Below are 22289 nucleotides of genomic sequence, written 5' to 3' on the forward strand. Positions count from 1 at the left end.
CTTTGAGACCCTTAGGCCCCACCATTTTGATTTTCAACATTTAAAGTATATACCATTCAATAACATCATCCTTTCCAAATCCTTGTCACCACTGTCAGGATCCCCATGCCAAGATAACTCCTCTCTTTTTACTATAAGGAGACACCCTGTTTTCCAGAGCTAAGGCCCAGCAAGCAAGCTGTGTCCTGAGCTTGGCATAACAACAACCCTCTGTGCTCACCCTTTGGGTGATCTCAGTCACAGCAAAATCCCAGAATTGTACCTCACCAGCATCAGGCGGTCCCTGAGTTAGGACAAGGACCTGTAATACCCATGTTCCAGTCATGAAGTCCTGCTATGAATCAAACGTCTCACTGTTGCTGTTACCCCTCCACAGTCAGGGTTACAGTTCACTGCATAGCCAGACTTCAATTCAATTACTTATACACTGGTATAAGTGTTGAGATTTGCCCACACTAAAGTGGATCTCCTACTAGAGGAGACCCTTGCACATGTGTCTAGTTTCCCTCCTCCAAAGGAATAAAGAAAGCTTTTTGCTTAGAACCGCTGTTAGCTCTTTGGTTTTACTTTGTTGTATTTTATTGTTAGAGTTAACTATGGTTCTGATAACCCGTGTGCGCTCTCTGGCTTTGTTTTTTCAGTCAGCAGCAGTTGCAGAGCTGCTTGGCTCTTTGGTCATCTGTTTTCAGGGCTGACACCATCATCTAACTCAGTCCAGGACCCATTTCTACCTTTTCTTCTCCATACCTGTTATAATTCTTGCTGATTTCAAAATCCAAAATGATGACCCACAGAACACCACCCTGTTTTTTCTAATCTGTGACTCCACTGATTTTCATTTCCACTTCACCTCAGCTCTGATCTTTTTCTAAGAGGTTATATTTAATGTTTACCTTTCTGACCACAGCTTCTTTATATGTCACTTTTCTTCTTTTTTGGCTGCAATGGGGTTAAGTGACCTGCCCAGGGTCACGCAGCTATTAAGTGTCAAGAGTCTGAGCCCACATTTGAACTCAGGTCCTTCCGAATTCAGGGCTGGTGCTCTATCCACTGCACCACCCAGTTGCCCCTGTCACTCTTCTGACTCTCCAGTTTACCCTTACCATGATCTGCAATCACAGACCCTCCTGCCCAATTCACTGAGTTCATCAAACTTCCTTCAGGGAAAACTCTCCCCATTAGCTACCTAAACATTGTCCTCACCCTACTTGCTATTGCTAACCTATTGCTAACCCCCTTGACATTTCACTATGCTAATGATCTTCCAGGTCTCTTTTCAGCTCTAAAAATTCTATGATCTGTAAATTTTTCTAAAAATCTTCACTAACTTATCAGACCCAGAGAGACCAGTCACACCACTCAGGTGCTGGGGGCTGAGATGAAAGGATTTTGCGTGCCATCTGGCAGTCAATAAGCAACTATTCTGGAACTAAGAAATGCCAAGTAAAATGACAAACATGATTTCTGGACCTACTAATCTTAGAACGTGGGTTGAAAACTGAATTGGCTATTTAAAAATCACAAGCAACATGTTATGATATACTAAGTATCAAATGAGTTGTAGTCTATTCTATTTTTGGACTTTTAGTTAGTTGTAAGAAACTTTTCCAAGCTACAATCTGTTATGTCATATTTCCCACAGCACCTAACACAATATTATAAATAAAAGAATAACTCAAGTATTTGAATATTTGTTGATGAGGTTAAGAAGACAATCAAACTGTGCAGCTATTTACACAGCACACTTACCACAAAAGGTGTAGGAACATATCTTGAAAACAAATATACAGGCACTCCTTTGGACAGCAAAACTGCGGCAGTTAATTTTGCAAGTCTGCAAAGAAAATATTGCATTTAGTCTCCTATTTTGCTATTCTTTTCAGAGACTTAACTTTTGAAGAATATACATGCTACTTTGCATTAAAATGTACAAGGTAATACACAGTATCAAGCAGCCAATTTTTAAAAATCAGTAGCTGATTATCTAGGCCACAAAATCCAATTTAACTTTCATATTAAAAAAAAAATCCAACACTGCTAACCTAGTAGGAGAACATACTCTTTTCTCTCTTTCAGCTAATGATTCTAAAAGTCAATGAAGTGGCCAAAGGACAAGAAAAACCAAGAAGACAAAACAAAAGATGTAGAGAATACAAAATCTATATAATTTGCCTCTTAAAAATTAAGACTTCACAGCAGACCACAAAAAGATTAATCTAGGGGCAACTAGGTGGCGCAGTGGACTCCAGCCCTGGAGTCAGGAGGACCTGAATTCAAATCCAGCCTCAGACACATTACACTCACTAGCTGTGTGACTCTGGGCAAGTCACTTAACCCCAACTGCCTCACCAAAAAAAATAAAAATAAAAATAATAATAATAAATAAAATTAAATTAAAAGATTAGTCTACATACAAGTCTTTCATTAACACACCACAGCAAAGTTAAATAGGGTAAAATGTAGAACTGGCTTATTTTCTCCAGCTCTGACACCCTTAACCTAAAGTTAAAATGAGACCAATACAATGTAAACTATAAAATTATAAAAATTGTTACTTTTAACAAACTTATTGCAGTTACAAAAGTTAGTTTCTTGTTATGTTTGCTCTGGAATTCTTGACTCTTAAATACAGTTCAGCAACTCATGATCATATTTTTAATAATCTCATGTTTCAGGGATCCTACTTAAGATCATTCATGCAGCTGGATAAATGTTATATTGTTTTCCATCTTAATCCAGCTCGACATTTATATTTTTCGAAGTATGTATGGTGTACCTTTGACTGCTGCAGCTGCTGGTCACCTGACCCCTGGTGTCATAGCCGACAACAAAGCCTCTCTGCTTTAAGTCTGAAAAACATCTCTCAAGGTATTTGTACATCCCCTAGAGCAGATAAAGCATTAAAAGGTTAGCTCATAGCTAATGCCTTCACTTCACAGACTTCAATTCAATTACTGGTGTATTTGGTTTCCAATTTGTGTGTTTCCAGGGAACCAGCTTCCCTCTTTAACTTCAGTACCCCTAAAGAGGCTATTATTTGATATACAGAGGCAAGGTGATGATTCATTTACTACCTTTAGCTTTCCACACACGTAATGGCAAAAAACAGATGTTAAGAAAGCATCTAACAAAATACATAAAATTTCTTCATAAAAAAATACAGATCCAATTTATAGCCTATTAATTTAAAACCTCACAAAATAGGAAAACAGGGGTTTAAAAAAGTATAAATGTAATTAAAAGCTAAAGTAATTCACAGCAAAAGTTAAAACCAGTTAATTAGTTCCCAACTGCTACCCTCTCTCCAATTATTCCCTTCTCTACTTATAGAGGGTCAAAATGTTCAAACTTGGACATTCCCTGCAAATCTTTCTAACAACCTTCCTATTTCCAATGACACCACCACTTTTCTGGTCCTCTGAGTTAAAAGGAGAGTCATCCCCTTTTTTAAAATCCCTCTATGTATACTAGTCTGTTCTCTATCAATTCTTCCTTTAAGATATGTTTCTGGCATCTATCGTTTCCTCTACATCTCTATTGCCATCACCTTAGGTTGACATTGTTGCAACAACCAAACTGTTGCCCAACTCTGCCAGATCTGCCATCCTAAAATTGCATCTACTGCTTCCCTACTTAAAACATTCAATGGCTTGCTAGTGCCTGAAAGACTCAGTGCATACTCAGCATCCAAGCATTCAAGTCTTAGTCATAGGACTTTGCCCAACTTCAACGCTCCTTAACAAGATCCACAGCAACAATTAGGTTGCCTATGCTCCACCTAGTCTGGCTTCCTAATAATCCCCCCAAATCTTCCTCAGCTTCAAGGGCCCTTCCTAAATGCCCAAATCTTACTCTGTCTTCAAGGTCCAACTCAAGTTCTGCCTCTTCCATGAAGCCTTCCTAACAAACCCACCTTAGTCATTGTTCTTTACTCTGACTCCTGTAGTCCATAACACATGATTACATACTTGGTTATCTACAGTCTTGTACTGTCTATAATGTATATGTCTCATCTCGCAAGTAGACTGTAAATGTGAAGACCATTCCTTACCCAGAGCTCAGTGGCTTAGGAGGTTAGAAAGCATAGTGGGAAAAGCATTGGACTGGGCGTCAGAAGAACACTGGACTAGAAGAAAAAAATTATGGGACAAAAATCAGGAAACCTGATTGGGCCCAGAGGACCTAATTTTGGATTTATCATGTAACAGCTACACGATCTTGGTCTAGTCATAACCTCTCTCAACCTCAGTTCCCTGGCTTGTAAAGTAAAAATGATATCACAGAATCATAGACTCAGAGCTCATCTAGTTCGACACCATTTTACAGATGAGGAAATAGAGGCCCAAGAAGATTAAATGTCTGGCCCAAGGTCACAAAGGAAATAAGTAGAAGATTTGGGATTTGAACCCAAGTCCTCTAATTTAAAGTCCAGCACTACTATCTTTCTCACAGGTTTGTTCTCTGTCTCAAACGAGACAATGGACAAGAAAGTACTATAAAACTATAAAACACTATTAAAAATATAGTGCGTCCTTTGTAACTTCTTTGGGACAAGATAGACATTTAGGTAGGTACTAGGTAGGCACATGAGAGAAATTTAATAAATAATTGATTAACTGAAATTTGGAAAAGTAGCAAAGTTATACAATGGAAAGAACTGAACTTGGGGTCAGACCACCTGAGTTTGAGTCTAGTCTTCAACACTTATATGTGTATGTGTGTGTGTGTGTGCACGTATATATATATGAACGATTATAAGGAAATTTCTCTCTCTGAGTTTCTCCATCCATAAAATGAGGATAAAAACCCTTATACTACTTAAGCCTTATAGGGAAAGCACTTTATAGTTTACAAGTTTATGGCATACTTTTCAGTATTTATTTTAAGTATCCATAATATTTTTATGTGACTATTTCCTCAGCCAACACAGATTACAACACCTCCATGCCTTAGTAGACTATTTCTGATTTACAGTGGCTAAAAAAATTTATCACCCAGTAATGAGCTTTTCTGAATTTAGTAAAGCTAGTTCTTAAATCAATCTATCAGTGAGGTAATAGTCTAAACTTTTACAGGTTGGTAGAAAGATATCAAAATTTATATTCCACTGATCTATCCTTTAAGAGCCATGGATCAGATCCATGCCCCAATAAGGTATTAGCCCCACTGTTTTATCTGCTAGATAGCCATGGGGGTAGGTGGGAGAGAGATGATCCTCATCTTCTAATCAAGTAACTGAAAAAAAAAGTTATTTAATCCTATAAGATTATTTTCCTACTCATTTGTAATTATGAGTCTTAAGTGGAGGAAAATACCATATCACACTTGCAAAAACTATTACTACAAAAGCTATGTTATTTATAAAACCATTAATACGGAGCTGCCTTTTGGGGTAGCAAAGAATATTATAAAATCAGTTACAGTTCAGAAGTCCCTAATACTTTGTCTATGTTAATCATATACTATCAACAGTAAGTACTATACAAAATAAGGCTGAAAGCTCTGAGAAGATTCGAAAGGACAGAGGAAGAGGGCTGGTGTTTGTCCAGTCTTCCTCCCCTACTACTTTAAGGCTACCATCTCTTTGGCGTCACAAGGCAATTTATTCATCCTTCCCTTCTGGGTCTCAATTACCTCATTTGTAGGTACTAGTTGACCTCCAAGATCCCTTTCAGCTCTAAATCTATGATCATATGATCCCTGAATACTTTACTGGCAGGATACAATATTTTGGTTCCCTTGGGAAAGTGATAAAGCATCAAATCTGTCAGATCCCTGGGGTCTGATTTTTTAACTACTAACCAGATGCCAACTTGGATACTTTCTCACTCCCTTTGTATTAATTTAAAACACAATAATTCACTTCCTGTCTTCAACCCACATATGGTTGCTAAGTAACTGAGCTATTACCCTCTCAGAATAACCAGAAGGATACCCATATGTAGAGCCAGACTGTGACCTTTAAGGTACACAGACGGCTTCCAAAAAGAGCCGCAGGAATGCCCAAAGGTCACAAGTTCATATGTAATTCATACTGTAGAAGACCTTCCTTCAAATAAAGAAAATGAACAGATAATCACCATCTGATGTATTAAGCAAAAAAAATTAAAAAATAAAGGAATTTGAAAAAATCTGTGTACATGAGATATTTAAATGCACACCTGTGTTGACTGGATCACTGTAAGGTCATTAATATAGCAAAATCCTGCTCCCATGGCAGAACGTAGCCCAGCAGTGCCAAAAGTCATCCTGCAGCAAAGGCGATCTCTTAGCTCCTTGTTCATTCCGTTCCGTAACAGATTTTCAATCTGTTCTTTTGTCTTGGGATTCTATAAAAAAACACATAAAATTTAATCTGTGTGAAAAAACATGAGCAGAATGATAAACTGGTAAATCCTTCTAAAGGTACTACCATGATACCTAGTTCATTATAAATATAAAAATAGGATATTTGGACATTTTAACTGCAAAACTCATATATACATGTAAGCCAGGAATAGATGGCACAGTAGATAAGAGTGCTTAATATAGATCAGGAAAACCCGAGTTCAAATCCCACCTCAGAAACTATGTGACCCTGGACAAGTCACTTAACCTCTCTCAGCCTCAGTTATCTTATCTGTAAAATGGGGATAATGAGAAAACCTAACTCAGGGCTGTTGTGAGGACCCAATATAATAACACACACATATGTAAAACACTTTGCAAACCTTAGAGTGCCATACGAATGTCATTACTAGGATGATGATGATGACAACGATACCTCTGATTTAACTGATATAGCAAACTCCCAATACAGGTCAATAGCACCTCCTTAACAATCCATAGTCTTAAAGACTAGCCTTGAGCACTGAGATGTTATATAACTTAGAATCACACAGCCATGATGCATCAGAGGCAGGACATAAATGAAATGGAAGATTATTATGCAGCAAGAAATGACTAATGTGAATACTTTCTCTTTGTAATTCCAGGGCTTAGCATGGTGCAGATAAGCTCTTAATAAATGCATATCCTCAAGACAATGCCTACACTCTGACCATCATCCTTTTCTCCTCCAAAATCATAACTCTGCTCCTTGGTTCCTTGGCTCAGATAGGGGAGCTTTCCTCTTATTTTGCTTGGAACCAGGACTCCAAGACACTTCCTGGCACCCCCATTTTCTTCCCAGATACCCTTTAAGGGCTGTCCTCACTCATTAGAACATAGGATTTATGAGGCCAGGGGCTACCTTGCTTATTTGTATTTGTATCCCCAGTCCAAGCCAGAGCCTGACACACAATAAATCCTTAAACATACTTTATATTGTTGTTAGTCAGCAACAATAATGAACACAAGGGAGTGCATAATATGGCAGGGGGGAGGGCAATGACTTATGTAAAAAACAAAAGCATTGATAAAATATTTAGAAAACATAAGTCCTTAGAAAAATTAAAAACACAATGAGTACCAATTATTGATTATATAAACCTCTACAGCTCAAAGTGACCAGAATTTCACCATCAACCACTCAATTCATCTTACTATGTTAAAAGCTGGACCCTCTTATAAATAAGATTTTATATATGAACTTGAGGTAAGATCAAGGAAGCAGTTAAGATATATAGCCTGTGAATAAGGACTTACCTATTTTTATATTTTAGGAAAAACTGAATAATTATTTAGCAAATACTAAATTTTAAGGGAAGTTGATGCTTCAGAGTTAGTGCTACACAAAGTAAAGTGATCTAGTAGGTTACCATGAAAAAGTGTAAATTACCTTTGGCAATATTGTCATTTTTATTATATTGGTACAGCCTAGCCACATGCACTGAATATTCCTTCAGCTATTTAAATTGCTCTTTATTTTTTTAAGGGGCACTTTGTTTTTTTTTGTTTGTTTGTTTTTTGTTTTTTATTACTATTTTTTTAATTTAAATTTTTTAAAATTTTTTCCATATGCTTTTGAGTTGAAAATTTTTCTCCCTTTTCCTCCCCCCCGCCACCTTCCCCAAGACGGTGCACAATCTGATATAGGCTTTACATTTACTTACCCATTAAACATATTTTCACATTAGTGAAGTTGTAAGCAAAAATTAAAATCAATACGAGGAACCATCAGAAAGATGAAACAAAACTCAACAGAAGGTAAAAATAAGTGATAGCAATTCGACTTCCGTAGTTCTTTCTTTGAATGTGAACAGCATTATCCATCCCAAGGCCTCTGGAAATGTCTTAGATCCTCATAATGCTGAGAAAGGTTCAGTTTAACAATCTTAGTTATTGCATAACGTGGCTGTTATTGTGTACAAAGTCCTCTTGGTTCTGCTCACTTCACTCAGCATCAGACCATATAAGTCTTTTCAGGTTTTTTAAGGGGCACTTTGTAATTGTAGCTATCCAAGTATTTTGTGTGCTTTGGTAGGTAGATATCCAAGTATTTTACACATTGTGTAGTTATTTTAAATGGGATCTACCTTTCTATTACTGTCTCTTAGATTGTTACTATCATACAGAAATGCTATTGATTTTTGAGCATTTACTTTGTAGCCTACAACTTTACTGAAAATATTGTTTCAATCAGTATCCTTATTGATTTTTCCTAGGACTTTCTAAGTAAACTGTCATGTTACCAGCAAAATTAAGATAGTTTTATCACTTCATTACTCATCCTTACTCTAGTACTTACTGGGAAAGGTTCTAGTATATCCCCCGTACATATAATTCTTATTTTCTTGTTTTAGACAGATATATCCCTCTACGCCTATGCTTTGTAGGGTTTTTTAGCACAAATGAGTAGTGTATTTTATCAAAGGCCTTTTCTGCATCCATTGAGATAATCACGTGGTTTTGGATGGTTTTTATTTTTAATATGATTCATTATATTGACTGTCTTCCTACTGTTTAGACAACTTTGCCATCTCCCTGTTATAAATCCATTTTGGTATTAATGAATTCCTTGGATGAATTGCTATAATCTGTTTGACAGAATTTTACTTTAAAAAAATTTAATCAATGTTAGTGAAAATCAATTTATAGTTCTCTTTTTGTGCTTTATCCTTATCTGGTTGAGGAATTAGGTATGTTCTTGTATGTTATAATGTTTGTGCTTATTGATAATTGTTAAGTCCATAATCAAAAAGAAAAACTTAAAAGTGATGCTGTAAGGGAGATTTATGTTTTGGGTGAGAAAGTGAACTAAATGTCCTCTAAATTTCTTTCCAATGGTAAGGTTCTAAATTTGTTTAATGTCATATAATAATTAGCAAAGAACCAAGAACTCACATTTTCAAAAAAAAAATTTTTATGATGGTACCATGCTAATGTCAAGAAGAATAACCTGGGGAAGGGGATAAGAGAAGGGAGGGGGGAGAGATAGAAGAGAAGGCAGACCAGGGGAAGGGGTGTTCAGAATGCATGCCATCTTGGGGTGGGGAGATGGGGTGAGAAATTTGGAACTCAAAAACTTGTGGAAGTGAATATTGAAAACTAAAAATAAATAAATTTATATTAAAAAACAACAACAACAACAACAAAAGAATAACCTGATTCTGTCCCCTGCCCTCTCCCATCATGAAAGCTAAAACATTCACGGCATATGGCTTGAATTTTATGCTTATAATACTGTGGATACATTTCTTCTTTGCAATTTAGTAGCTGATTATAGCTGTCTTAGATGCGGAAGGGCAAGATACAATTCTTTACTGTTTGGTGACATAATTTTTTTAAATGGAATTAATTTTCATATTGTCTTGAAATATTGACTTAAATAGTCAAGCAAACGTTTATTAAGTATTTTCTATGTGCTATATGCTGGGCTGGGCCCTAGGGAAGATACAAGGATAAATACAAGGATTTTATAGATTGATAAAACCTATATGTGTATGTGTATATGTGTGTGTGTGTGTGTGTGTGTGTGTGTAATACAATAATACACATTAGAATGAGAAGTCTATAGTCTGAATTCAAAAGACTATAAGCTGCTTGAGGGCAAGGATAGGTTCATTTTTTTTTCTTTGCACATAGTAGGTGCTTAGTAAATTCACATTCACTATCTGATTGATGAGAGAAAGAGTTCACATCCAGTTGCAGGTTGGAGGAAAAAAGGAGTCAAGGAAGGTTTCATTTGAACCATCAGCAACCAGAGATAGAATGGGAGGACAATTTACACATAGGGAATAGCATGAACAAAAACATTAAGAGGTAGAAAAGCACAGGATATGTTCAAGGGGCTGTAAGTAGTCTCAATTTATTTGGACCCTGAAAATGTACACAAAAGGAAATGATATGAAAAGGCTGGAAGGGTAGGTTGGAGCCAGTCTACAGAGGACTCTGACTATGTTTAAGTAATTCAGACTTTCTGTTGGAAGCGAAGGAGGAGCCTCTGAAGGTTTATGAGATGTGGAATGATGTGCAGAACTATGTCTTAGGAAAATTAATCTGGCTGCAAAGTATTAAGTGGAACAGAGAAGGCAAAGATTAGAAGCAGAGATCAGACAGAAGATTATGATAGTCCAGGGTAAAGTTAATGAGGGTCTGAATTACCACAAGGTCAATATGAAAGGTAAAGAGGGAACAGATTAAAGAGATACTAGAGATACTGTTAATCTTACTTCTGCATGGCCAGAACAGAAGTCAGTAACTAAATAGATACAAAAAGGAGAAGCTCAGAGGTTACCAAGCATGAATTACTAGTTGAATGGCGATACTATTGATGAAAAACAAGTTTAGGGGAAAAATAACATTAGTTCAGTTTTAGACATTCTATACATTTAGCCTATTTTCCCTAACCATTTCCTTTCTTCTTTCAGTAGATTTATGCTCAGGCTATATTTTTCAAGAGGTCTAGGGGTAGGATTTTCCTGGACAAGTGACTCAACAAAACAACATGTTTTTCCCAGGAGACAAAACTCCATCAAACAGCAGACAACGCCACTTCTCTTCCCCACCCCAACTCTTGCCCAGTTCGAACCTAGACAAACTGTCTCACATTTATTCTTGAGCCTCTGGGATTCCCAAGGCTAGAGGAAAAGAAACAAGTTGGATACCTAGAACTGGCAAGGTTTATAGTGATCAAGAGGGAATCATTCTAGGGAGTACCCTTCAGAGATTACTTCCAAAGAGTCTATTCTGACCCAAGCACATTCTGAAAAGATTTATATTGAAGAATTTTAAAGTATATTACATATTAATGTGCTTGACAGCCTATCACCAAAAATGGCTTTTTTTATAAAAGGAATCTGTTATCCAGATACGTTCTGTTTTTGCTGATTGCTTCAGATGAGTACATGCCATAAAGAACTCTTGTCACACGGACTAACATTTATAACCTGTAATTTGTGGTGACATAATAACGTTAACACATTTCTTTGACAGAAATATGTATGGTCTGCACCCTTTTTTAAATTAAAATTCTTTTGCGAAGCTCAAGCTTCACTTTTTCTAAGTCACAAAAGTTGACTTTGGAGATTTAAGATGGACATTTCAGAAGTCTTTTCCCTTAGGGAACGAATGTTAATCTGAATAGTTTTAACATCTGTCTTAGTAGACTATCTACAGAATCAGAAAATGAGAAGGGAACTTGGAGGCCATCTAGTACAACTAGTATCTGGATAAGAATTCCTTTTAAATCACCCTTAACAAGTGATTATCTAACCTGAAGACAGAGGGGTTAAATGACCTTGCTTTGGGTCACACATTTAATAAATGTCTGAGGCAGAATTTGAATTCAAGTCTCCCTAATTCTAAGTCCAGCATCCAGGGGCGGTGATCCTGTGGCCTTCGAGGTTTTTGGGTTTTGATTGTGTCCAAGTTTTTATTAAGGGGATTTGTTCTGTGAAGTTTGGATTCAGTCAAAGGGTCGCACTTAGGGCGCAGAGGGCCACATGTGGACTGCAAGGGTGCAAGTTCCCCACTCGGGTAGATATTACACAATGTAGGTGTCTCAAAAAGAAACTACAGAAAAACTTATTGGCGATTTATAAGGAGCTTTATACCTCAAGTATGGATTAGGATGAAGTATTCCAGTTGGAAGATTTTATGATTTTCATTATACAAATAAACAATGATTTCTTAATTATACATAGGAAAATTTCAATTTCAGGCTGACCATTCTTTACCACTATCTCTCCTATTTGTTGGAGTACAACAAGGGAATTCAAACCTACTTTAATAACTTAAGCAAAAAAGCCTTGTTAAACAGATAAGTCTACTTACTTAATAAATACTTCTAAGGAACACCTGTATTCTTATCTTTGTCCAGCAATGACAAATGTTACTGTACCTTCATTGAATATGAGGTCAACTGACATAGTCACAGTTCTGGGACTGACTTTTAAAATGCAGAAAGCTGGATGATATATGAAGGCTTAATTAAAATATTTTTTTAAAAATACTCTTTGTAGGATTATAGTTTAAAGCAGAAAGTAACCTTAGAGGTCATCTAGTCCAGTCCCCTCATTTGATAGTTAAGGAAGCTAGGGACCAGAAATGTTAAGTGACTTGTCCAAGGTCACAGAGGTAGGTAAGTACCTGAGTTGGGATTCAAGCATAGTTCTTACAACAAATCCTGCTCTGTTTCCATTGTACCATACTGGTCTCACATACAAAAAAGAAACACTTAAGGAGAAAAGCCTTCTTGTTCCTCTGTGAGAGATGGAGTCTGAATAATCAAGATGATGAAGCATAAGAGGAAACAAATGAACCCAATATTCTTCTCTCTGTCTCCCATATCCTTCTTAGGACACCTGCTATATCACACATACATTATTATGATTTCTGGTATTTTAAGTTTCCATGTTCTTATTTTCAACTTCAATTTCTGATCTGAAATGGAAATTGATAGGAAAATACTTCCTATTTTAAAAGAGAAAGGCTTAATAAGGAAATAGTCACAACACAGATAATTCGATCTAAACGTTTATTAACCATCTGCCCTATGTTCAAGGAACCATACTAGCTGATACAATTACAACATGGTGCCAGCTTATAAACTAGTAGAGGAGATAAGACACACAAAAATAGAATACAAAATAAGTACTTGGGAGGAATACAAGATCCAGGCAGTAAGACACTGCAGTTTGAGGGAAAGGAAATACTAGCTTCCTAGTCAGTACCAACTGCTCACTTTAAGCTTTACAAATTATTTCCTCATAACAACCTTGTGTGGGAAACAGTGAAATTAACTCCATTTTATGGCTATAGAAACAGGCTCTAAGACAGTATGTAACTTGAACAAGTAGGCAAGGTAGGACTGAGTACCAAGTCTTCAGAGTTCAAATCCAGCCTTCTTTCTGCAAGGTCAACAGCATTAGAGCTAGGCTTTTGAAGATCACTAGGCAGAAATGGGGAGTTATGTGTCATATTTGAGGGAGAAGAAGAATAGTGCATACTCCAAGGCCAAGGAACAATATGAGTAAATGCCCTGAGACAAGAAAGAGCTGGACAAAACCAGAAACGACAATTAGTACTTTTTGGCGGGATAGTAGAAGGAAAGGGTATAATGTGAGAGAAAGCTGGAATCAGGTTAGAGAATCTTAAATGCCAGGTTAACGAGTCTGGAATTTGAGAAGGAATGGAAAACCATTGAAAGTTGTCAGGGATGTTGCAGAAGTGAGTCACGTTGAGGAAAGGGTTCAGCTTCCATGCTCTCCACCAGCTCTGAGATTCTATGATTCTGTTTTTGAGCAAGTAAATGGCAGGCTCAGAGTTATGATTTAGAAAGAGACTAAAGCCAGGAAGAACAGTAATAAAGCTATTAGGATAATCCAGGAAACTTCTCACATGGACTTGAATGAAGCAAATTTTTAAGGAAAGCAGGTCTGCCAACAGACTGTGTATGTTGTCTGAGAAACACCCTAGTAAAGTGTAGAGAAGTTCATTACCAGGTTACAAGGCAATTTTTTTTCCAGTTACAACAACTCACTAAGCCCATCTGAGAAAAAAAGAATTCAATCTGTTTTGGTGGACAGGGTACCCATACTGAGAAAAGAGACCCTTGAAATATTAATTATGCTTGAGTCTGGATGTGAAACTATAAATGCCATTATAAAAGTGAAGAAGGAACTCTTAAATGAATTTGGAATTAAGGCATTTCTACTAGGATGGGGCAGCTAGGTGGCACAGGGGATAGTGCTGGTCCTGGGGTTGGGAAGACTCATCTTCCCAAATTCGAATCTGGGCTCAGACTAGCTCTGTGACTACAGGCAAGTCTTTTAACCCTGTTTGCCTCAGTTTCCTCATCTGTAAAATGAGCTGGAGAAGGAAATGGCAAACCACTCCAGTATCTTTTCAAAGAAAATCCCTAAATGGAGTCCTGAAGAGTTGGACATGACTGAAAAATGACTGAACAACAGCAACCCTAGGAAGTCACAGTGTTAAATAACATCTAAAACCAAACACCCCCCCCTCCTATTAATCTCCTAATTGGCTCTTTTCAAATCATTTCTATTCTTAAAATAACTGACTGACCCTTCTCTTTCATCCTTTACATTCAATCGGTCACAAATCCTGTTATTTTTCCTTCTATGCAATTCAACAAATTTTATTAAATACCTACATAGGAATTTGAAATATAAAAGATTCATTAGGCATATATGCCAAGGTCTTTCAAAGCAAAAAAAAAATCTTCAAAGCAGCATTTTTTTTACAGTAGCAAAAACTAGAAACAAAGTAAGATGCCCACTAGTTGCATTGTAAGGAACAATGGCTATGGTGAAAACAGAGAAGCATGGTAAGATTCACATGAAATGATGCAAAGTAAGCAGAACCAGGAAAACAACATACACAACTACCAGAATAACAAAATGGTAAAAAAAGGAATTCTATCAAAGTGGGGGATTATGAGTACAGAAGGTTCTATATAGTGTCAGATTTATTTTTAACATGGACTAGTTTTGCTAAACTTTTTTTCTCCTCTTTTTTATTCTTTGTTTTAAGGGATACAAACAAGTAGTGATGAGGAATATACTGAAAAATGTAGAAAATGTACCAACAAAGTATTTAAAGAAAAATTATTTACCAAAAAATAAGAAATAATGAAGAGGCAGCAATGGCATAGTAGATAAAGAGTTGGCCTTAGAATTGAGAAGATGTGGGTTAAAGAACTGCCTCTAACACATACACATGGGCTGTGTGACTTTGGGCAAATCACTTAACCTCAGTGCTCCAGGCACTTCTCTATAACTACAAATTTCAGTCAGTCCTGATCTGCATTTGTACAGGAACAGGAAGCTCAAGGAGTTCCCTACATCAAAGAAATTACACATCTGATGGAAAGAAAAGGAAAAAAAGAAAAGAAAGAAGAGAGACAGAAAAAGAAAGAGAGAAACAATCAATATAAGGAATTCAGAGAAGTATGAATCACAGGATCATAGATTTTGAGCTTGGTGCTAAGATATAATCTACTCCAATTGCCTCATTTTACAAAAGAATAAAGTGAGGTCCAGAGAGGTTCAGGAACTTGTCTCTGTTGACCATGTCTTCCTGCCCCCTACTCATTCAATAAACTCTAGCGTCTCCTCACCTCCAGGATCAAATATCAAATTCCCCACTTGGCATTCAAAATCCTTCATTAGCTGCCTCCTGCATGCAGTCTTCTTACACCTCACACCATACCACTTAGCCTGAGAACCAGAGGCACTGGCCTTCCTGACTCTTCCAAGAACAGGGCACTCCATTCTCTCAGCTTTGGGCTTTTTCTTTGGTTGTCCCCCAGGCCTGGAAGGCTCTCTCACCTTATATCTGATGCCTGGCTTCCCTGGCCTCCTTCAAGCCCCAGCTAAAGTCCCATCTTCCACAGGAAGCCTTTCCTAATCTCTCTTAATTCTATTGCCTTCCTTCTGTTGATTATTTCCAATTTATCTTGTACACAGTTTGCCAGGACTTAGCTGTTTACATACTCTCCCCCATTAGACTGTGAACTCCTTGACTTAGGGAGTGTCTTTTACCCTTCTTTGTATCCCCAAAGCTTGCTTAGTACAGTGCCTGGCACAAAGTAAGTGCTTAATAAATACTTGTGGACTGACTGTCATGAGTGGTAAGTGGTAGAGCTGGAACTCCAATCTAGGTCCTCCACTGATAAATCCATTATCTCTGACCATGTCAGTCCTCTGCTCAAAATTTTCAGTGTCTCTCTACTGACTCTAGGTAAAAATACAAACTCTTTAGCTTGATATTTAAAGTCCTTTTCAATCTAGCACAAGCCTATTTTTCTGGACTCTTTTCACCTTATTATTATTATTATTATTATTATTATTATTCCCTTCACACACTCCATATGTCCTAGCCAAAATGGCATACTTACTGAATTTTTCATTTCATCCCAAGCCTTTATAGCTGCTTCATTATGATGGAAATGTATTCCCTCCTATTTTGTGCCTCTAAAAATGCTCAGTTTCCCCTTCAAATATAATTTGTGAAGATGGCACCTAGATCTGTATGTTCAGCCTTAGTCTCTCTCCTGAACTCATTCTGCATCACCACGTGCCTGCTGGATAGCTCCACTCAGATGTCCCATAAGCATTTCAAGCTCCACATACCCAAAATGGAACTCATTTTGGGATTCCTTTCAGGTATGGGTTGGACTAGATGGCCTCTGAGGTCCTTCCAACTCAATTTCTGTGATTCATCTTATTCCCCAAACCCACCCTTCTTCCTCATTCTCCTATTTCTATAACAGGGTACCCTTATGCTTCCAGTCACCCGGGTTTGAAACTTCAGTCATCCTCAATTCCTTTAATGTTCCTTACTCCACTTACGCCTAACTCATGCTGATTGTACCTCCATAACATCTCTCACATCCCTCCTACTATCTCAACTAACAAAGCCACTACTATAATTCAGGCTCTCATCACTTTTCACCAGCCTGCTAATTGGTCTCCCTGCTTTATTCCTTTCCTCTTCCCCAATCCAGCCTCAACACAGCTGCTAAATGCTCAAGCAGGGATCTATGTCACTTCTCTTCTGAAGAAGCTGCAGTAGCTCCCTACTGGATCTAGGATAAAACATCAACTCCACTATATAACAAATACAGCCCTTCACAACCTGGTTTCAGTCTCTTTCCCAGACTGATTTCACATTATTATACACTCACATATTCTGTGGTCCAGCCAAACTGCCCTATGTTTGGCTGAACAAATTATAGTATATGAATGTGACGAAATAGTATTGTGCTATAATAAATAACGAACAGGATGGTTTCAGAAAAACCTGGGAAGACGTATGAACTGATGCAGTGAAGTTAGTAGAACCAAGACACTGTATTCAACAACAGCAATATTGTAACAATGTTCAACTGTAAAAGACTTAGTTATCTGATCAATACAATGTTCCACAACAATTCCAAAGGACTCATGATGAAAAATACTATTTGCCTCCAGACAGAAAACTGATGGATTCTGAGTGCAGACTGAAGCATAATTTTTTTCTCTTTATTTTTCTTGCTTCTTTATTTTACAACATGGCTAATGTGGAAATGTTTTACGTGACAATTTCTATAATGGATATCATATTTCTTGCCTTCTCAATGAGTGGGAAGGGGGTGGAGTGAGAGAATCTGGAGTTGAAAATAAAATTTTTTAAAGAATCATTTCAGGCCTCCCAAAAAACCTGTCCCATATTTTTTATTTAAATTTATTTTTTAACTGTCCCACATTCTGTCCTCTGTTTAAGACATCTTAACTGCCACATCCATGTCTTTACCTATGCTGTCCCTCATATATGGAAAACATCCTTCTCCTCACTTTTGCCTTAGGATGATTAATTTCTTCAAGGTTCAGCTCAAATGCTACCTTTCCAGATCTCCCCTAGACCTTGTTGCAGTAGTCTGCCCCACTAGCTGAAATGTATTTTATATTTACTTATCTATGAACATGTTGTCTTGGATTAAAATACAAACTCCTTAAGGTCAGATGTGTTTATCTTCATACCCTCAGTGCCTAGCACAGTTCCTTAGAAATTGGAGGTGCTTAAATAGAGGCTTGTTGAACTGAATTCAACTGAATTCAAGACTCCCACAGCCTATGTATGGGAAGACTCTCCTATTTCCCAGTTGTTAGCTATCCTTTCTTCTTTAATTTACATTTATCTGTTTGAATGTTGGATCCTCCAGTAGAAGGTAAGTTCCTTAAAGACAGAATGGGATTTTTTGGTTTGTTTTTGTCACTGTATCCCTAGTATTTAGAATAGTCCCTTGGCAAATTGTAAGTGCTTGAATGGTTGTAAAACTGAATTACTGTCTACAAAAAGTACAATGACAAAAAGAAAAGTCTCATATGCACCAAAATAATCACAGCAGTACTTTTTATGAAAGCAAAGACCTGGAAACAAAGCAGCTGCCCACCAAATGGAGAATAATTAAACAAATTGTAGTATTGTAGGCTGTTTGTCGTGTGTACAAAGCATCAGGCCTGGGATTGGGAAGACTGGAGTTCAAATGTGAACTCAGACACTTACTGGCCATGTGACCTTGGTCAAGTGACCCTGTCACTTAACCTCTGTCTGCCTCAGTTTCCTCAACTGTAAAATGAGGAAAATAATAACAACTACTTCAAAGGACTGTTATGAGGATCAAATGAAATAATATTTGTAAAGTGCTTAGCACAATGCTGGCATATACTAGGTAGTTACTAATTGCTTATTCTCTTCTCTTTCCCATATATATGAATGTATTTATTATTACTGCTGCAATAAATGACAAATGTGAAGAATTTAGAGAAGTATGGAGAGGCTTTTATAGACTGATATAAAGTAAAGTAAGCCACGCCAGGAAAAACAATATATATAATGATTTAGAACAACATAAATGGAGGACCGAAAAAGGAAACTGAAAGGTAATTTTAATAACCAAACAGCCCCAGGGGAAGAATTGAGAAAATGCACCTCCCTCCCTTATGTGCAGGTGAGGGCCACTAAGGGTGTAGCCCACTGCACATACTGTCAGATATGGCTGATATGCTGGTTGGTTTTGCTGACCTGCTTTTCTTCTTCTTTTAAATCTTTGTTACAAGGAATTTTGCTCAGTGAGGGGGAGGAAGAATATATTCAGAAATTAATGTAATGTAAACACAAAAGTATCAATAAAATACATCTTTAAAATTTAAATAATTTTAAAAAAATAAATCAAGTGATCAATGAGCTAACCTTCTTCTCCCCAGAATGTATACCTAAGTGAGCTATTTCTTGGGTGTGTATGTGTTTAAAAACACTACTGCGTGACCTTAGCAAAGTTATTTAACTTCTCTGGTTAAGATGCTTCATCTGTAAAATTAAAATAATACTTTACATGCCTGAAAGCAGGGAGTTGGACTTAATGACCTCAAGGTCCCTTCCAGTTCTAAGACCTATGATCCTATGAATATACACTTCAGTTCTCCTTCAGAAACAAAAAGAATCTTCAGCTTTTGCTCTTAAGAACTTGAGAAATATATCAAGAAAAATAAGTATTCGTTGAAAAATTTCTGAAGGAGCTGTAACAATTCAAATGAAATATATTTTCTACTTAGAAAGCTCAAAGACAGTTACAGCAGTTTAATAGCTGAGAATAACGGGAATTGACCCAGCAAGGTAATTTTCACATATTCTTAAGGCAATGGTTATTACTGGTCCCAGTTTTTCACTGTTGGTAAGAACATTTTAAAGATTTTTTGTTTTCTTAAAAGCACTAGTAGAGGATTTAATACAGTATCTTTTTGGTGTGCACTTGGTCTACAGCATTAATCATTTGCTCTATTCAGTTCAGTAACTCTCAACCAGAGGGCAGCAACCTCAGTACTAATTAGCAGTTAATGTTGACAGCTACTAACTATGTAACAAACTACTTAGGAAAAATTTCTCTAACAAAAATTGAGACTAGACTTGGAAAATCTACATGAAAAATAAAGAAGCACCTTCCCCACAAGGAAGGATAAAGCTAAATTAACTGAAGATCCTTAACACTGTTGTGTAGTAATCCCACAGTCACTTTTGTGATACCAAAAAATATAGATACTGTATATACTAAATAAAGTTTTATTAGTTACTCCCCTGAAATAGATTTTTTAAAAATAAAGGCATATCGAGAATAGGGAAAATAATCCTCTAGACCAGGGGTTCTTAATCTCTTTTACATCATGGTCCTTTTGTGCCGTGGCAGACTGGTAAAGCCTGTGGACTTCTTGTCAAAATCATGTTTTTCAATGCATAAAACACAATTATTAAGATTACTAAGAAAATGTATTATACTGAAATACGTAGCTCTCCATTACTAAGATTTTCACCAGGTAGTTCTCAGTCTCTACTCTCCAGCTATGTCTATATCTATCTATCTATGTTTAAAAAGAAGTTCACAGACCCCAAGTGAAGATCTATACTCTAGATCAAAGAGACAGTAAGACAAATCCAAGAGAGGTGAGGGAAGGAATCAGGGGTGGGTTTGGGGGAAAATCAAAAAGCTTTGGGAAAGGAAACAAGGGGTCAAAAATACCCAAAACAGAAAAGACACAAGGATACTGGTACTTTTACCTTGCAACTGGTGAGGGAGACGAGGGAACTGCTGAAACCATATAGTTGCAAATCGATACAGTTTCATCTCTTTATAAAATCAGCTCAAGTTACACAGCACTTTAAAGTTTATAAGCCATTTGCCTCACAACATTGTGATGTAAGCGGCACAAGTGTAACCTTTACTTCACACATGAGCAAAATAATACTGACAGAAGTTATGTGACTTGCTCAAAATCACAAAAGCTAATGTCATAGACTGTCTTGAGCTCAAATCTTCTGATACCAAGTGCTAGTTCTTGACACCATGATGCCTCTCAAAGAGAAGATTTTCAAATAAAAGGTCAGTCAATAAACATTTATTAAGTGCCTATTTTATTATTTATGATTATTATTATTTGCCAGGTACAGTGCTAAGCCCTGGAGATACAAAAAGTGACTTATAAAGTATAAAAGGATGAAGAAATGGAAGGAACAGAATTTTTTTTTAATTTTTTTGCCTTCTTTTTTAGTGAGGCAATTGGGGTTAAGTGTCAAGTGTCTGAGGCCACATTTGAACTCAGGTCCTTCCACCTCTAAGACCGGATCTCTGCCCCAAGAATTTTTGAAAGAAAGAATTCCATTTTTCTTCTGTAAAAAGAAAATATCAGTTCACAAAAGGTTCATAAAATGTTTGTGTACTTTATTTTTTAGAAAAAAGAAAATTATTTTTAAAAATTGTTGCCAAGGATACTGAGACAACTACTGCATTGAACTGAATATTCTTTCCGCTCAGTCCTTATAGTTTACTGCCTGAATGCCAAGAACAGGTAAATAAAAAAGTCTGACCAATTTAGGAGAACAATTTTAGATAATTCTTGGCTTGGTGCAAAGAACCCTGGCCTAGAATAAAAAAAAAGAGATTCCAGTTCTTCCACTTAATAGTTGTATGACCGTGGTTAAATTTGTTGTTTTTTAAAATCTTTCTAAGCTTTCACTGGGGCAGCTAGGTGGCATAGTGGATAGAGTGCTGGACCTGGGGTCAGGAAGAATCATCTTCCTGAGTTCAAATCCAGCCTCAGACACTTACTGGCTGTTTGACCCTGGGCAAGTCACTTACTCCTGAATTTGTCTCAGTTGCTCATCTGTAAAAGGAGCTGGAGAAGGAAATGACAAACTGCTCCAGTATCTCTGTCAAGAAAATCCCAAACGAGATCAAGAAGAATCAGATGTGACTGAAATGGCTCAACAACAACAAAGCTTTAATTTCTTCTACGACTAGATGGTCTCTAAAGGCTCTTTCGAGGTAAAAAAAAAAGGAAAAAAAAGGAAAAACCCTCCTAAAGATCAGTTATTGGTGAACTTTTTACATGTATACCACTTGTCTCCAAAATTAAATATTAAATTTCTAGAAGACAGATGCTTATAAATCTTTGTATTTCTTACACAGCCCAGCACAGTGCCTTGCATACAGGATGTACTCAATATGTACTTAATTACACATTTCACACTCAGTTGTTTAAAAGAGTGATATAGTAGGCTAACTGTTTGGTAAAACCTTTTTCCTTAATTATATTCATGAATAAATTAATCTGTTTGAATTCCATACCCCAAAGCTACAAACTCACTTTCCCTAAGGTTACAACTTTAACCAAGCATTAGTCTTTGCTTACAATTAAGTAACTGGCCAAGAAGATATGCAAAAAAAGAAGCAACTCAAGAACTGGTCATTGTTTTTTTCTTATATCTATATTTTAATAGTTTGCACTGTAACATCTTAGATCTGTTACGTGATCCTTTCCTCTCATTTAGACTGTAAGTGCTTTAACGTTAGTCATTTTCATTTCATTTGT

The 22289-nt window shown here is 36.8% G+C and overlaps 1 protein-coding gene across 3 annotated transcripts in view; it reads right to left on the reverse strand.

The window, feature by feature from the left end:
- The window catches only part of PGM2L1 (phosphoglucomutase 2 like 1), an 82115-nt gene that overhangs the window by 57389 nt on the left and 2437 nt on the right, over positions 1-22289 (reverse strand). For 2 of the 3 annotated variants that reach the window (XM_020989578.2, XM_020989581.2), the window contains exons 2-4: positions 6162-6329; positions 2777-2883; positions 1750-1834 (exon numbers count right to left, since the gene is read on the reverse strand). In XM_020989578.2, coding sequence (XP_020845237.1) covers positions 1750-1834; positions 2777-2883; positions 6162-6329 — 360 coding nt within the window. Of the gene's footprint in view, positions 1-1749; positions 1835-2776; positions 2884-6161; positions 6330-20478; positions 20560-22289 lie in introns of those variants that run through there. The other variant, XM_020989580.2, reaches the window with a different exon arrangement.

Source organism: Phascolarctos cinereus, unplaced genomic scaffold (genome assembly GCF_003287225.1).
Source record: "Phascolarctos cinereus isolate Bilbo 61053 unplaced genomic scaffold, phaCin_HiC Scaffold_726;HRSCAF=1367, whole genome shotgun sequence".
Lineage (NCBI taxonomy): Eukaryota > Metazoa > Chordata > Mammalia > Diprotodontia > Phascolarctidae > Phascolarctos > Phascolarctos cinereus.